Raw genomic sequence first — 16,983 nt, forward strand, 5'->3', positions numbered from 1 at the left:
AAACATAAGAGGAAAAGCCTCTAAGCCTCCAAAATATAAATCTAACACTCCTAGCTTTTGTTTACGTATACTTGATAGTCAATACTCATATACGGCCCATTAACTTAATCATATTTTTTATTAAAATAAATAACGTTTGATTTAGTATTCTAACATTTGGTAAAGAAACAAAATGTAATTAGAACAACATTTAAACTATAATTAAAATAATATTTTAAATTATTCATAATTATATTAATATCTTATATATTAAAGGTAATATGATATTTGATGTTTTATCACAGTATAAATTCGAAATATTATTAGTAAATTAAATTATATAATTTTATTAATGAAGTGAATCGGATGATATTATTTTATTAATAAGTAATTATTTTTAAAATAATTAATTTTTTTATATGTGTTTATATTTGATATAATGTTAACATATAAATTTTATAAATTATTAATCAAACAGATAATACTATTTTATTGATGAATAAATATTAATCTTTAAAATAAATGTAAAAAAAATTAATATTTTCTTAAAAACTTACTTATTAATGATGATATCATTTGATTATTTGATTGATTTCAGTGATAATATAATATTATTTGATTGATTGATAGTGTAATAATTAAATTGTATAAATATAAATTTTTTTTTGTATATCTATTTTTAGAATTGATAGTTATTTGATAATGAAAATTTATGATTTGATTTATTAATAATATATAAAATTTATATATTAACAATACATCAAATATAAACTCATAATTTAATGCACAGTCACCGTTAGACTTGGTTAATTTGAAAAATTGCCATTAAAAGAAGCACGTTTCAAATAATCTATCATTGGAAGTGTTCTTCACGTCACCAAAAAATACGCTTACTAAATGAAGAACTTGTTTAATTAAACTGCAAATAAATTGAAGACTCATTCAATTTAATTATATGCAGTGTAAACAAAAATGATGTAAAATATTTAATCTGATCCCAAAGCCAGCCTTGTTGAAGTAAAATTTCTGGTGAAATTTGTATAGGGATTGAATTTGGTTGTTTATCACGTGCAAATTCAGAGAAAAAGTCATGTATAAAATTAATCAATGATTGGAAAGACCTGGTTAACTTTGAACATTTCTCTTCAACAAGTCAGGTTTGAAACCTTAATCGACATTATATAATACGAATGCATGTGAAAATCAATCCAGTGAAACTAGAGGGAATTTGCGATGTTCTTTCTGCCAATTTCAAGGCCGTATTTTTAATTCCATCCAAGTTTTATCACTGTATTGTCTTATACTCTTGTTTATATTATAGGTCGAAAAATTAAACATGTTATTATCCTGTTTATTATTTTTGTCGCTGTTTTTCAAAATGGTATGCTAATTGATCTTGCCAATACCTAGAAAACTAAGACGTACAAAATTCAAGTTCAAGCTCCATGGATGGAAAATTCATGGATCGATCCATGCGCATGACACTGATGGGGGGATGGAGCCAAATTAGTGGACAATTTCAATTGGTCCAACTTAATTTCTTGAACCTTTTAATTGCTTATATACCAATTGTGCTTAATTGCACCTTGAATTTTGAATTTTGAACCTTTGCCTTTTTCAAAATCTACGAATTTGTCTATTTTGGCCTGCCTGAAAGACAAAGACAACAGGTAATAGCACCTAGCTTTGTATTTTGCCTCTCCAGACTCTTTTTTTTTTATAATGCATAAGACTGCAATTATAACCACAAGAAGTAGGAAATTTAATGACAAGGTTTTGTAGGGGAGAATAATTTTCTCGTTTGGAGGGGCCATGAAAGATTTTGGGATTTAAACGGTATTATTTTGAGGGTCCAAAAGATCATTTTGTCTGTGTTGAAATTAATAGTCGGCCTTTAATTTCAATCACCAGAAGCAAAAAGAGAACGTTACAAGGTTTATTTTCTTGAACCTATCCCAACCTAGCTATATTTTTTCCCTTTTAAATGAAATTTCAAGTTTAATTAAACCCTCCATTATTCGAATTACCGAAAAAAAGAAAAAGAAAAAGAAATGTTTGGAGAGAGACTGAGAGCCGGCACAATTACTGACAGGGTTGACGAGAATTATGTCTAATTGGACCAATTCTTTTTAAGTTTGGAACGTAACATGTATTGTTAACGAAGTATGATGCTGGAAATTGAAACCAAAATGACTTCAAAGAAACATCCCTAACCGCTAAGACGAGGATAGCTTGACCCTAGCTGCCTCTCATTCAAGAGCGATGACAGAAAACCATCTAATTGTTCTCCATTTATGCAACATCTGATAAGTAAAGTAGGGTCATTGTAGTTGAGGATTAGAAATCATGGTATAAAATCCAACTAGCAACCATATCCAGCAGTTCATCGTATTTGTTTCTTTCCAGCCATTGCCACGTAACTCTCCAACGACGCTGGCATTGTCTCCTCAATTCACTCTGTGTCATATCTGCTTCAAATTCGGACAGCTGGTACGTCGATGTACTTTGAATTTTGGACCATATTTTATATGTTCCCTTCATTGTAGTCCTTCCCTGACCAAGAATGCAATTTCCAAGGCCTAATTGGCAGGATTTGGTGAAGTTTCCAGGAAAATGTTTCAAGGTTTCTTCTTTGAATTGATGGATATTGAAGTTAAAGATGTTTAGGGGGGGTGAATCAACATGAGTTATCAATGTCCATTTATTTTTTTCACTCCAATTTTGTGGTTTTATTTTCACTTGTCATTCATTCCTTTTGAATTTGTCTTGTAATTCAAGAGGTCACCAAAAACATGAAATCCGATCAACCGAAAAGAAAAAGAAAAAGAAGAAATTAAAGGGGAATAAAAGAAAGCAAGTAGAAGCAACATCCAAGTATTTGTAATTCAGAAGTCAAAAGTCAAAAGTGTGAGGGAGGGAGATCAGGGAAGATCTACGACTTCCATGTCCGACCCCGTCATACAATTCAGGCTGATTATAAGGAATCATCAAGGATCGATGTCCGAATTGACCCTGTAATGCTTGCTGTCTTATAGTTAAACACGAACAATCTAAGCCCTTTGTTTCAATTCTTGCAAAGCAAAGTCAATGTTACTAGCCAATTACAATAAAATAAGATAAATCTTCTTTTTGATTACTTGAATCTGTGAATTTCCATGAAAAAAAAAACAAAGGAGAATCATGCTTTTCTTTTTTGTGGATAATTGGAAATTTGACTGCATTATACAAACTAATCCAGGTGCAATGATCAACTTGTAAAACTTGCAACCGTATGGAAATTTTGAAGTTTGAACTGTAGAAGACGGCTTGTCAAAGTAAATTGTCATGAAAACATGAGAGAAGAAGTTGACCCATTTCCTTGATTTGAGGACTCAAAAGACTTTACTCAGCTGAATCAATACGCGCTTTTAACAATGTGCTGACTACGAAGGGATCAGTTGAATATGAATATTAGTTTTTGAATCTATTTCTGCCCCACCCAAGAATTAACTAGCAACTGCGGGGAGAGAGACCAAAGTCCATTTTGACGTTTTTTTTAGAGTATATAGCAGCTGGTAACGGAAACAAGCCCATAAAAATTGACTGATCAAAACTCCTTTACTTTCAGTTATTTTTATGGCTCATGCAAACAAATCAAATGGCCTTTGGTCTCCACAACAGCTAGCTAACTGCCATAACATAACCCAAGAGCAAGAAATTAAATTCAATGGTTGGTACTTGGTAATTAATTAACTGATTTTTCAAAAGAGAGAAGTATGATCTCTACCATGTGCAAATATATCCAAATTTCAAGCTAACTCTTTACCTAAATATTCTCCAAACTCTTCCTGCTGATGCCTGCCAACTACACTGCCACCAAACACAGATGCCTTGGCATTTCTCACTTATTAATTAAGTCAAGCTAACGACACCTTGTTTAATTAGGGTATTTTTCAATCTCTTTAAGTTAAAAAAAAAATTAAAATGGAGTTGTTCAGTGTGGGAGCCCCGAGTGAGTTTGTCTTTGTTTCGAGTATGTGTACAAGCTGTTGTTGGAGGGGTTGATTGAACATTTGAACTAGTAAAAGAAAAATGAAAAAGGTGCCTTTATCTACTATGTGAGCTCAAGTCCGGTTCAGTATCTGATAAGGCTGAGCCCAACTCTAACGTCCGTAAATGGATTTGAACTTTGAAATGATAATCCTGACTTAAAGCTGTAAGCCTTATCTGTCCTGATTGAATTTGATTTTAGGCCACACAGCTTTCTTTAAATAGCCCATTAACTAGTGATGAATGGGTTTCAGTATTTTGCTAAGTATTTTTCTGTGTTCTGAGGCTTCAGTGGGCACATGATGTGATATTGACTAGGCCCAGGGCCATCAATCCCAGCCCAGGCCTAAACTTTTTCTTTTTTCCCTTTTATTTGACCTCACAAAAAGGCCTCAACTTTTAACTACAGACGTCTGTTAGTTTTTTACCTGCAATATTTTCTTTACACCTACTCCTACATTTTGGTTATGCTTGGTTTGAAGTACGAAAGGTGGAGACATAAATTTCTTTTTTCACAAACTCACCTTCTATTTGTAAAGTAAAAATTATTATTTCCCACTTAGGGTCCAAGCTAGCCTAGTTTATCTCTTTCGCTCAAATTAATCATGTAATCTCATCCTTCCTTTAACCCCTCCAATGTTCAAACTGTGTTTAAAGTGAGACTACATGTCTATAGCATGCAGCTGAAGAGTTAACCCCATCATCAGTCATTGGGCATTAGCTATAATAAGAACTTGCACATCGACTTTTTCATTAGTACAAGCCACTTGTAAAGCATGCCTGGTAATTCTTTAATGTGCTAAAAGAGACAACTTAGCTTTAAAGATGAAGTTAATATTAGTATACCAATTAAGGACATTATCACTAGGGCAAGGCGTGAAGTTGAAGGAATGTGTTTTCATGTCATGTAACCTAACAAACCTCTGTCAGCTCCAACTATTGCTTGGTTGGGTAGCAGAGGCGAAGCGAGACAATAATTAAAGGAGGCCAAACAATGAATTAAATGGAAAAATGAGAGACGCGGATTAATTTTGATAGATTTAATTACTAATTTAGAATGATGTAAAAAATTTCGGAAGAAGCCGTGACCCTTGCCTGTCCCTTTACCCGTCTAGTACTGGGGTGTCAAGTGAATTAGCATCAAGAATGTGTCCCAAAACATTCATCAATGACTCCAATGTCCTGCCAAAAAAACACTAGTATTAAAACTGTTACCACTTCAAACCTTGCTAGCCTTAAAGATTAGAGGGGGGCACACCTTCCCTACTTTTAACTTTCTTTTCTTGTTGCCTCCTAAAAATCATCCATAAAGTGACATGCCATATTCTTCACTTTAGAAATTTTCCTTACTCCTTCAAACTGTGTTTGCACTGCTGTCTTTGATAGCCGATAGAAATGCGAAGCAGTTCTAACTGCTAAAGAAAAAGCAGTGGACAATCAAAATGGAATCTGATGAAACCTTTCAGGAGATAAACAAAAGAGTACATATTATATAAGTAGTATTCTTTTAACTCCCTAAATGTGTCGAATGTAATTCTTTGATTTAGAAATCTCTTCTCTCTAATTCTGTTTCTTTTGGTTATTTTTTTATTTGAGGTCATTGGAATTTTAATCTCAATTATTAAAATTAAAATTTTAATATTTTACTAATAGACCACACGATTGTTAAATTATTTCTTATAAGATTTATGCATGTCGCAGAGTAGTTTGTATCAAATTTGAAAACTAGTGAATTATAGGGCAGATTTTGCTCATGGGAGGCTTCGATATTATTGCATTGATGATACTGACAGTGAGGCCACTAAATGAAGAAAATGATATGTACAATTAATTGGCGCATAATGCCATTAAAGATACTAAATAATAAGTATGATCACGATTTACGGAAGAAAAGAACAAAAGACAGACAGAGAAAGAAAGGGAAAGGGGAGAAAGGGAATGGAGGAAGGAAGAAGAGCAGGTGGGTCCCCTTTCATCTTTTTCTTGTCTTTCTAACAAGGTTTAGAGAAGGAGTGGTTAGGACCTGAACCATGTGCATGTTCGCATTCACATGATCATCCATGTGAAAGGGAATGGAGAAATAAAGAAGAAGAACATGACATACGATGCACTGCACCATGAACCTAATTTGAAAGAAATTGTCTAGATCAAGTCTTGACTACAAAATTATAGGCCCTACCTACATACAAAAATATCAGCTTCCCCTTAAGGCAATTTTAAAGGGATTTTCATGCTCCATAACTGGTTGAAAGTTTTTTGGCCTTTTCAGGTTGTAGGCCACCATCCTTTTTCTCGCACTCCTGAAAAAGTATTTAACCTTTTGGATTTTTGCATGACTCGCTTGATCCAACGCATCTAAAAACAAAGATAATACCCCATTCGGAAGACAATTTGGGGTGTTTCTGAAAAGGGATTTAAGGCCATATGATTGTCTCTTCCCCAACATTTCCACATGAGATTCTATACACCATGATTGGATACACCATGATTGGTTTTGACTACTTTTCTTCTGAGGAAGATCTCACCTTTGACTCTTGAGTTCTTCCCTCTTTTTCACTAAGGTGTGCAATTCAAGGGAACCCTTTTACAATTTAGAGTTTGTACGATAAAAATGGTACTAAAACTTTTTTACTATGTTGATCAGAAGGAGCACTCCACTTATTAGACCAGACAAACTCTGTTATTTTCAACTTAGAACTTATTTGTCAACATCATTTAGCAAGAGGCCCAATTGCCATCAACTCTTTGATTAGAAATTTTGCAACAGAGCATCCTGATAAAAATTATCAAACTGTTCCAATATTTTCCCCCTTCTTTGTTGATTTGAGACAGTATCACCTCGTGACAAGTTCAAATGTCAAACAGGTTGCAACATTGTCTTATTTCTGACCGTGAACAATTACCAGGGCATTTGTTGTTTAATTGGTGCTAATTAATTATACATGTAATACTTCCTAAGAACAAAAGAGCAAGTAAGGTATTAAACTTTAAATGATGATTGAGAAATCAAGGAGTAACAGTTAAGATACCATAAGGAAATGATTGGATTAGTTGTCCATAAGAGCCAAAACTGACCCAATAATTTAAGGCTCTTTGACTTGAATGATTATACAATGTATATATCTATGTGGAACAAGAACAACTCTTGGAGCTCTTCTTAATTATTATTATTAGTTTTTTGTTATAGTTATCTGGGAGATAAACCCAGAAAGCAAGACTCGATGTTTCTGATCAAGGTACATTTCAAGGGTACTCCACCCCTTTGAAGGGATGCAGAAACATCAGGGTAAAACATGATTCTTTTTTGAAAGCCAATAATGAAAAATATTATTAGTTATGATTAGTGAAGCGCCAAAATGTGTCAAATTTGCAAACTTATCAGGCAATTGATCAGTTCATAATAAAGTGCAATAAGCCCTTAGCAGTTACCAACGGATATATTAAAATCATTGTAGCAGGCCATTGCTGTAATTGGTGGAGTTGCAGCATGTTTTCTTGAGATAAGGAAAGTGGTATGTCAGGTTAAATATGGAGAGCCAAAGGCGAGAAAAGTTCAAACTATTAATGATGGTAAACTCACTAACATGCCATGATTTAATCACCTTTGCTGAATCAAAAGTAAAACATTATAATGGGGGTAAACTACTTTATTTTTTGATGGTTGTGGGGAACAAAATCAATTTCCAAACAGGTGAACCATCATGAAATTCCATTGATAGAGACTAGACACCAAAAACCCAAAAGCAAACATTAATTTTAATACTTTAGATACTTTACTATGAGGTTAATTACATAAACCATCCATGCAATTTAATCGTGGAGAAGAGGTGAAATTGCTCTTTGAACTATATTCACATAGGGAATTTTTTTTTTTTTTTTGATTCAGTAAAATTTCTATGCAACGAAGCTAGCAGGTGAATCCTGCTACACAAGTACAAAACAAGGAAAGAAAGGCCTGCAAACATGTAGAGCACTGACAAGCAAAGATTATCGGTTAAAGGCAATTATAAAACAGAAAGGAAAAATGTTAAGTAGGTCTGTAACATCTTCTTTAATTCCACATTTGCCCTGGCAAATTTGGTTTGTCTGTCTTGGACAATGGCTGTTGGGCCATGGAAGTGCTGCCTAATTATGCTGTTTACCGAAAGAAGATCCAGACTAGGAAATGAAAATGACTTGAGTAAATTCTCAGTCCTGTTCTTAATCGAAAGCATCTCATAAGAGGAAAATCAAATGAACTGAAGTGAAAAAAAAACTATAATAGACAGGTCAAAGTTACCAAATCTCCTGTTATAAATTCTTGCAGAAACTTTAGGGCAAGTTGATTGGAGAACACAAGAATTGTAGCTAATCAAGATGTTTAATTAATATTTTAATCAGTAAAGTTGAGATGTATATCCTAAGATGCACTAGTTTCCTCATTCATGGGCTGTTAAATTAGCTTAATTACCTAATTTAGAAAGTGAATACTGCTATTTTTAGCTATTTTGATAAACTTAGAATAATGCTGAGTAGTGGTTGCCAGCTTCGTTTATGTAGAAAAGAAATGCTTGTCTTGGTAAGTGTGGGTTTGGCTCGACAGGCTCCGAAACTATGTCTGATGATCATAATGCATAAAATATATATTTAACATGCCTTTCTTGACCTGAAAATCATCAGAGGAGAGAGAAGAGGAGAAGAAAAATAGGCCTAGTAAAATCATTAGAACACCCACTCAATCACATTCAGTGTCCCTTTTCTTTAATCTTTACTAGTGGCAATCCCCAACAAAAAGCCTGCGCTTAATTTGTTGAAAAGGAACCTAAAAATTCCCTTTCAAAACCTAACAATTGAACAAAGGTCGGTCATTTTACCTTCCGTGATCCATCACAAACGAATCTGATCAAATTAAGTTTCTATTGATTTTGTCTATTATGCTTTGCTAAAGCATCTTAGGAACTATGGAAATTCTCATAATGGTCGTGACTTTTGAGTGATGATCTTATGACTTGTAATTGCTTTTAGTAGAGAATTTCAAAAGAAGCACCCTGAATTCAAATTCATTATCACATTCAACCTGTTTAACTTCTTTGTTATAATTATTTCCCATCAATTGTGACAAAAAGAAGCATCTGTCCTTCACAAGTTTTCTAGGCCTTGTTCCGTATCAATAATGTTCTTTTTCATGATCGAAAGAAGTATCTTCCATGTTAATGCTTCCCCATATTCTCACCAACTCCTAAAGACAGAGTTGTTTCTATCATTATACTTAAAACCAGTGAATTATAGAACTTTGTTTAAGAAATAAGAAAATTACTGAAAAATGATCCGCCGATCACGCAAATCCCTGTGATAGTGAATAAAAATTTGTTCGATATGTTGTGGTTTATTGCTATAGGCTTTATAGCTCGACAGTTTGTTGTAGATATTTTGAAAATAATAAAAGGATGATGGTTGTATTGTTTGCTTTGGAAAGGACAAGCATGACTTTGCCCAATTCTAGGCAGCTAGCTAGTTCATTTGAATTGTGAAAATATGGCAATGAAAGTAATTTATTATAATACAGGAACCTTGCAAAGCAGAAGAGAGAAAATGGAAATTCTTACAGTTCATCCTCCGAATCCATGATCGAAAAGTAAGGGACAGAGAAGATGATAATATCATAGTAACATTAACATACACCATAACAGAGCTTACTGTACATTAAACATTTTCAAATGGGGTCACTTGGTAGACACTAGGACTTAAAGAGAGGGTCTACAACACTTGGGAAGTAGTATGTGGGAAGATTCAAGGTTGCGAAGAATGGGTTAAATTAGAGAATCAGAGCCATTTGCATGGAAGAAATGTAAAGGCCAGCCAGCCTTAATGAGTTAAGGCTGTGTTTTTCAGCCCAACGTTTTTAATGACCGATGAAAAAGAGAAAAAAAAGGAAAAAATATAGAGAAAGAAGAAAGGATGGTGCTTGACGTCCTATAGACTAGACATTACATAGTTCAATGGAGCCATAGTGAAGCAGTTCCTCAATCATTTGTTCAATGTGATCCTCTTCAAGAGGTTTGAACTGCTGGGTGCTTTCAACTTGAGCTTTCTTGACAACCAAATGGGCTTCTGTCTCTTGAACTGGCAATGGTCTCTTTTCCAGCAGTCGAACTCCCGTTCCACTGTCTGTCCCCGCAATGTAATTGTTGATGATAACCTGTGGAGTTGGTGTCTTACTTTGTGGCTCCTGCACTGATTGTTGTTTGGTCATTTGAAGTGAAGCCATGTAGCATTTGTGTAGTTTAGCTGTCAAAGTTGCTGAGAGAAGCTTGGATGATGATGATTGAGGTGCATTCGGATTGTAAGGGAAGTTGGTTCTAGCCCTTGGTCCGCACATAAGCCTTGCAGCTTCATCGTAGGCTCGAGCCGCGTCTTCTGCAGTTTCAAATGTTCCTAGCCAAATTCTAGTTTTCCTGCACAAACGAAACGTTTCATTTAGTACTGATAAGGAACAGAAAATCATGCCTGAAAGACTGAAACGTTCTAGGTTTTTAAAAACTAAGGTTAACTTACAAGAGAGGATGGCGAATTTCAGACACCCAAGAACCCCAATGCCTTTGTCGGACACCTCGATATCGTTGTTGTGGTCTGGCCATGTTAGTAATAATGAAACGTTTCTATTGAAAAAAAGTGTTTGTGGAAATGCCTGTATGAGCGAATTAGCAAATGAGGCAAAAGAGAGATGCAAGGGAGGGAGGGACAGAAGACTGAAGAGGTGGGGATTTTTATAGTTGGAAGACAAATGAGGTAATTTACTGTCATCCAATATGAAAATCTGTTGGGTCCCACAAAGGGTTGAAGGGTCTTACATCTTTTTTCTTTTATATATTTAGCTACAGTTGGAAATTTGCTGATTGTTCAATTAATAGGTGAAGGGAAATTTCAAACTGGCCAAATTCAGTTCACATGGTTATGATAATAACTTTTGTTTCAAAATAATAATAATAATAATAATAATTTTAGAATATTAAACTCTTGCTTTATTACCCTTCTTTGCTCATGAAAATCTAAGGTCGCATTCCAACAGTTTCTTCATGTGAATGGCCCTTGAGTTCAGATAACGACTAAAGCAAAACTAGTTGCTCTATAAAAAGAAAAGAGAATAAAAATGCTTATATGTTCTTGTGAACTATAAAAATCATTGAGCATATCACAAAATCACTTTTATTAGGCAATTTTGTAATGAATTTTTTGTTTTAGTATGTTTGTTGGAACCAGTTGAATATCAATTGGTATCATGTGGAAGTTTGAATAGATTATTTCATATACTACCAGCAAACCAAATTGTTCCCTCATGGAAATATTCTATGCATCAATTTGCACTGGAATGATTGAGTCAATCCTATGTTGGATAAGATTGAAGAATCTTGGACTGCCATAATTACCATACAAATCCAAATGATTTGATTAAATCCCACTCAACATTTATCAGATCTATTTGCCCCAAGACTGACAATTACCTGATCTTTCAGCAATAACTCAGAGGGCTTTTATTTTAATCCTTGACATATAAGAATTAATTAAGAAAAGCAGGGTAATGATTTAACAGAGGAAGTTAGAATTTTATACAAAATAAGATGGCCTGCTTTACAAGTGGATTATGTTCCTTTTCATGTTCATGAAAATGAATTTCTGATATAGTTGAGGAGCAATTTGCAGCAGATATGTGTTAGGCACAGCTCACACAAATTTTATCTACTATAATGATCTAAAGGGCTAGATTCGAATCACCTTATCATTTAAAAAAAAAAAAAGAAGAAAGTTGTAATTGAGCAAATAAAAAACGTGATATTTTATTTCTATGGGTAAGAACAGAAGCAGATAAATTAGGTGAAGAATGCTGCATATTGCAGCAAATTTCAATTTCAATGTATAAGAAAACATAAGCATGTGTGTGTAGATTGCTATTTCCCATGTGTTCTGTTGAACCACATGCATGAAACAAACCTTCCATGCTTGTAAAGAGAAAGAGAGGGATCGGAGGTTGTCCTATTTTGCAGTTCTGCTCTTGCTTTAGCAATCACCATCTTGAAAACAGTAAATACCAATCTTCTATACTTGAACGTTACTTATATTTGTTTTTACCTTTTTTCGCCTAAGGTTTCAACTTTTGTTGCTTGATTGCTGATGCCTTCAGACCGAAGTTTCTTGATATAATTTATTCCTAACAGATAGAATGACATTCAACAACTATTTCTGAAGATTAATGCATGCCAAGTGAAAGGTAAGTGAGACAGTTGTAAGCAGCATTCCTCGACTAGCTTCTTTCTCAGCTGCTATGTCTGACTCTTTTATTTCCTTGTTTTAGGAATGAATCGACATGACACAAAAAGAGAGAGCATGTTCATGACAATGGTTTTTTTTAGTTTACTTCTTTCATTCATTTGTCGAGCAAATCTTGCAGCTCCACTTGTTCATTGTTTTATGGGTTTTTTTGGCAAACTACCAGTTTAACATATTAATTTATCTTATTACTAGTATCAGTAGTAGCTTTAATTTTGCAAAAACATATATAATAGCATGTTCCAGTGGAAACAAGAGGACAACACAGCAGCAAACAGCATGTAATTGGATAGAAAAGCTCAAAAGCATTAAGAAAAGTTGGTCTCACTCTTGGTTTACAGCTAACCTTCGACTGATATAATTCAATGTAAGAGAGGTCAAAAAAGGAAATGAGCGAAAGCCTATAGCTATAAGGATTAAGACAGATGACAAAAAAAAAATCCAAAAAGAAACTAGAGGACCTACATTGCAATTGCAAACGCGGTTAGCTGGGGCCCAAAAACATAACATGGGTGATGAATGATGATGGATATAGCTGTCCTTTACTTTCTTAGCCACGGTGGTGTAAGGTTTCAAAGGCTCAGCCCCCATATGAGTGTATGACAAGGAACACGGTTCTTTCCCTGTCTATTTTCACGGGCTCTTTCCCTTCAAATCCTACAACCTCACATGCAGACACAGTCCATTGAACAAATGAGAAAAAAAGTACTGGGATAAGAACATGGAATATCTCCATCGATTATAAACACTAGTTGTTTTCGTCTTTTTATTTTCTTTCTTAGCTTGCATACACAAATGAACAGTTTTTCTTTCTAGTTGTTTACTTGGTCAAAAAATCATGTTTGCTTGGAATCAGTCAACGGTTTGATTGGGCCTAGCTCCAAGGAGTTTAGCCGAAGTACCAAGGAAGAATAATCTATACCAACCAACAAAAGTTTGGTTTAATAGATAATTTCAATAGTTTCGACATAAATGATTACTGGTTCCAGGATTATCAATGATCTTTGATTGATGTTAATCTTAAATGCACACACTAGTTTTATAAAATACATCATATTTTACCTTAATTTAAAAACTAAACAATCTATTAAAATGATATACAATACGGCTCTCTAATACTAGTATTAAACTTTTAAATTCTTCTATTAAACTTTCCTTAAAAACTCTAATTTCAAGTATAACCGCGTAACTATGTAGCATTAATTTAAAACTAAAATATACTATATTAGTCTCCAATCAGTACTATAATATGGAGAAAAAGACAGATATGTTTGTTTATTTTGCTGTATATGCTCACAGCTATGGATGTAGAATTGAAAGAAATTTGGGGGTTTCTTTTCGTTTTTCTTTAGGTGTTTTATGCAATTAGTCAAGGGAAAGAATTAAATTTGACAACAGACTTTATTGGCCTACGCGGTTTCATCAGTTACCAAGAAAAACGGGTAAAATTTTGGGAAGGTGATGTGATAGAATTGTGTTGTGTTCTTCAAGTAGCTGCCGCAGTCTAAGGGATTTGCCCAGGCTGGTCCTTTGAATTTTTTGGAACCCCAGCCCATTACTTCATCATTAGTATTGACATGAAAAAGATATATCCCCGAGTCTCCATGTGCATGTCTCTATTTAATTTGTCTTACGTCTACCATTTATTCACCGCCATATTACATTTAAAATTTTAATTTTTTTTTAATGAAATTATCTCTCCATGGAAGTTGTAAACGGAAGAGCTGAAGATATAGTTTGTAAAACCAAAAACGATAATCAAAAACTCAAATTGAAATAATAAGATTTTAATGGCAATCGTCAATCGCAAACTAATGCCCAAATTCAACCTCAATATTCAATCAAACTAACCTATAGGAGGGAAACCAAAATTTATTCATGTAGTGATTAGCCTTAAAAAAAAATTTCTAGCTCCTAAATGGCTCCAAAAAAATGATGGTGAAGCTTCAAGCACATGCTTAGTAAACCAGTGGTAGATCGAAGTGATAATGAAGACAATTATGTGGTTGGACTATTGCTTATGCATTGTAATTAACTATTCCGAAGTTCTTTTGTTGCTTGGGACTTTTACATCTTCCTTGTATCTTCATTCCTATTCATGCTAGAAAGCTACTTGTATAGAATTGGCCGTGCCATGTGCATATAGTTTTTTTAAAAAAAAAACTTTACAGGGTCTTTCCAAGAAACTCACATCTAACATTTGTATCGTTGTAGAATTTTTAGCTTCTTCAACATAGACAATTTGACAATAAATTATAAATATTATCAAATTAAATATAATTTAAACGGATTCAATGAGATTATCAATAAAATATAATTTTAATATATCATCGATTTTATAAAATCGAAAGTTGAAAATTTTTAATAAACCATCGTCATGATCACTAGAATATTACATGTAAATCAAAAATTGAAATATTAAAAGAAATAAGTTATTCTTGAAAGCCATAATTTTCCTTCCTATAATTGCAATTAATGTTACGTCTCAAGATTGTGGGCTTTGAGCATCCATCAACCATCCTATCATTTTAGGCTTTGCGCCCATATACACCAAATGGGTTTTTGAAAAATCCACTTTAAGCCCATATGTAGAAAAAGTCCAATACAATCTCTAATTGGGCCTATTAGAATGAGTCTGATGTGAGGTCCATTTACACCACGATATGTTTCTTTCTTCACTTATCTTGGGCCTGTTGCAAAAAAAATCTTCTTTTTATGGAATTGGGCAAATATCTTATTTTTCTTCTTTATAGTAGTAATAAAATGTATAGAAAAGAAAAAGAAAATTATAGTGGTACTAGTTGGCTTAAAATTCTCTCATTAGATTAATCTTTAAAAAAAAATTTATAACCAATGGAAATGTATAGTAATAGAATTTCAGACAAGTGGGGGCCCAAAATCAAGTGACCCAAATGACTGTTAAAGCGGCTCTATATAAAAGGGGCCCATTTCCACATCCATCACCCTAGGGTTTTCTTCTTTTCAAAACCGGGGATATTTTGCTCATTCAGAACAAACAGGAAAACATAGCAGAGCGGCCGATCGAAACACCCCAAAAATGGTACTTTTCTTTTATTTGTTTTCTCATTTACATAAATTGATATTTGATTTGATTTGATCGTGTTGAGAGTAGTTGGTTCAATTAATCTGATGGTTCTTTTGATAAATAAAATTGAACAGCCGTCGCATAAGACTTTCATAATAAAGAAGAAGCTCGCCAAGAAGATGAGGCAAAATAGGCCCATCCCTCACTGGATTCGGATGCGCACCGACAATACCATCAGGTTTCTTCTTTTTTTTTTTAATTAATCTTTTGCTAATTATTCTTGTGTTTACCTAATTTGAACGTATTTTTTTAGATATAATGCAAAGCGCAGGCACTGGCGTCGTACGAAGCTCGGATTCTGAGGTTCTTGGTTGATGTTTTGTTGCAGCTTGTTTGTGAATTAATTTTAGAGTATTTAGTTGCTGTTAAAGACATTGATGACACAGAGCTTATGGTTTTGTATGTAAATTAAGTACTCCAATGTGTGTAAGGAACTCGTATGAGTCCTTTCAAAGATCTTATCTTTCGGATTCAAGTTTTGTTTCAATTATTATTGGAAATCATGGATTTTTGTATGATGTTTAAGTATAATATTGGTTGCTTGTTTCATCTGGACAGCGGTTGTTGTGTTCTTGGTTAATTTTGTCTTTTTTTTTGTTTGTTGATTACATGATTGTTATGTAATTGTTTTTTCACTTTTGATATAATCTTCATGCCTGTTTAGTTTGTGAGAATCATTTGAGTTGTCTTTCAGATTAGTTATTTGCACCTTATATGACATTGCTTGAGAAGTTATACCAGACCATATTTTTTGTTGGGGTGCTTTAGTTTTGAGTTTTGCAAGAGAAAAGACATTTGATAAGAATTATGTAGCCCTTTAGAGTTATAGCTTCTAAAAGTTTTGACTGAAGATCTTAGAATAGTTAGAACAATAACACTGGTCTCCCAAGTAGCTATTTTTTGGCCAATGTCACCCAATTAGCTTCATGAACGTTTTTTTCTATTATTCTTATGTGGAACTTAGCTTACTTATTGCTATATCTGTCTTGCTAAATGCATCTATCAGTACCATAATCTCCAAATTGCTTTGTGATTTAGGCTTGGATAAATGTTTGAGTTGCTTCTCTAGAAAGGAAGGTAGATTAACTCAAGCCAAATCGTGGGCTTTTCATTTTTTCAGCATGAAATATTGTAAAAATGAATGGGCCCTGCATTACTCAACATATAAAGATGTAATATAATTTATACGTGGCATTAAGGATAGAAAGCAACTGATAGATGACCTATGAGGATGTTCAAGGCTGGGATTGCTTTCTTTATCTACAAGCTATAACCAGGTAAAGTTGCCGTCAGATTTGGCTTGGGAAGAGTATTGGTTGGTCTGGCATTCTTTATAGTGAATTGTCAGTGGTATGCGAACAGCCCTGAGATCCTGTATTTTGTTGATTCAAAGTAATATTCACTCTCTTGAAAATTCAGCCCGTCTTTTTTGTTTGTCATTCGCTTCAGCAAATACAGAAGCCATGACAATTATTTTGATTATATTATTCTGTCACAAGTAAGGGTGATAATGGATTGAATTGGATTCTGTTTGAATTTTTTGGATAATTTATAATATTATAAAT

The 16,983-nt window shown here is 33.7% G+C and overlaps 2 protein-coding genes across 2 annotated transcripts; one reads left to right on the top strand and one right to left on the bottom strand.

Moving 5' to 3' along the window:
* Nucleotides 1–9,639: 9,639 nt before the first annotated feature.
* On the bottom strand, nt 9,640–10,730 carry LOC111285586 (protein PPLZ02-like). The gene is made up of 2 exons (XM_022875104.2): nt 10,543–10,730; nt 9,640–10,442 (listed from the first exon to the last, which is right to left on the bottom strand). The coding sequence occupies exons 1-2, from the start codon at nt 10,623–10,625 to the stop codon at nt 9,968–9,970; spliced, it is 558 nt and encodes a 185-aa protein (XP_022730839.1). The 5' UTR covers nt 10,626–10,730; the 3' UTR covers nt 9,640–9,967.
* A 4,502-nt stretch (nt 10,731–15,232) lies between these two features.
* On the top strand, nt 15,233–15,973 carry LOC111285279 (Ribosomal protein L39 family protein). Its single transcript, XM_022874635.2, has 3 exons — nt 15,233–15,373; nt 15,493–15,596; nt 15,672–15,973. Exons 1-3 carry the CDS (start codon nt 15,371–15,373, stop codon nt 15,718–15,720), a joined length of 156 nt encoding a protein of 51 aa, XP_022730370.1. The 5' UTR covers nt 15,233–15,370; the 3' UTR covers nt 15,721–15,973.
* The last annotated feature ends 1,010 nt before the right edge of the window (nt 15,974–16,983 follow it).

Source organism: Durio zibethinus, chromosome 6 (genome assembly GCF_047325235.1).
Source record: "Durio zibethinus cultivar Kanyao isolate XHJ-2024 chromosome 6, ASM4732523v1, whole genome shotgun sequence".
Taxonomy (NCBI): Eukaryota; Viridiplantae; Streptophyta; class Magnoliopsida; order Malvales; family Malvaceae; genus Durio; species Durio zibethinus.

Excerpts from the sequence above, each read along its gene's own strand:
- LOC111285586 (XM_022875104.2), bottom strand. The coding sequence starts at position 10,625 with ATGGCCAGACCACAACAACGATATCGAGGTGTCCGACAAAGGCATTGG. Across the intron at positions 10,443-10,542 it reads GAAATTCGCCATCCTCTCTT|GAAAACTAGAATTTGGCTAG; the intron begins GTAAGTTAACCT and ends TCGTTTGTGCAG.
- LOC111285279 (XM_022874635.2), top strand. Across the intron at positions 15,597-15,671 it reads CGCACCGACAATACCATCAG|ATATAATGCAAAGCGCAGGC; the intron begins GTTTCTTCTTTT and ends GTATTTTTTTAG.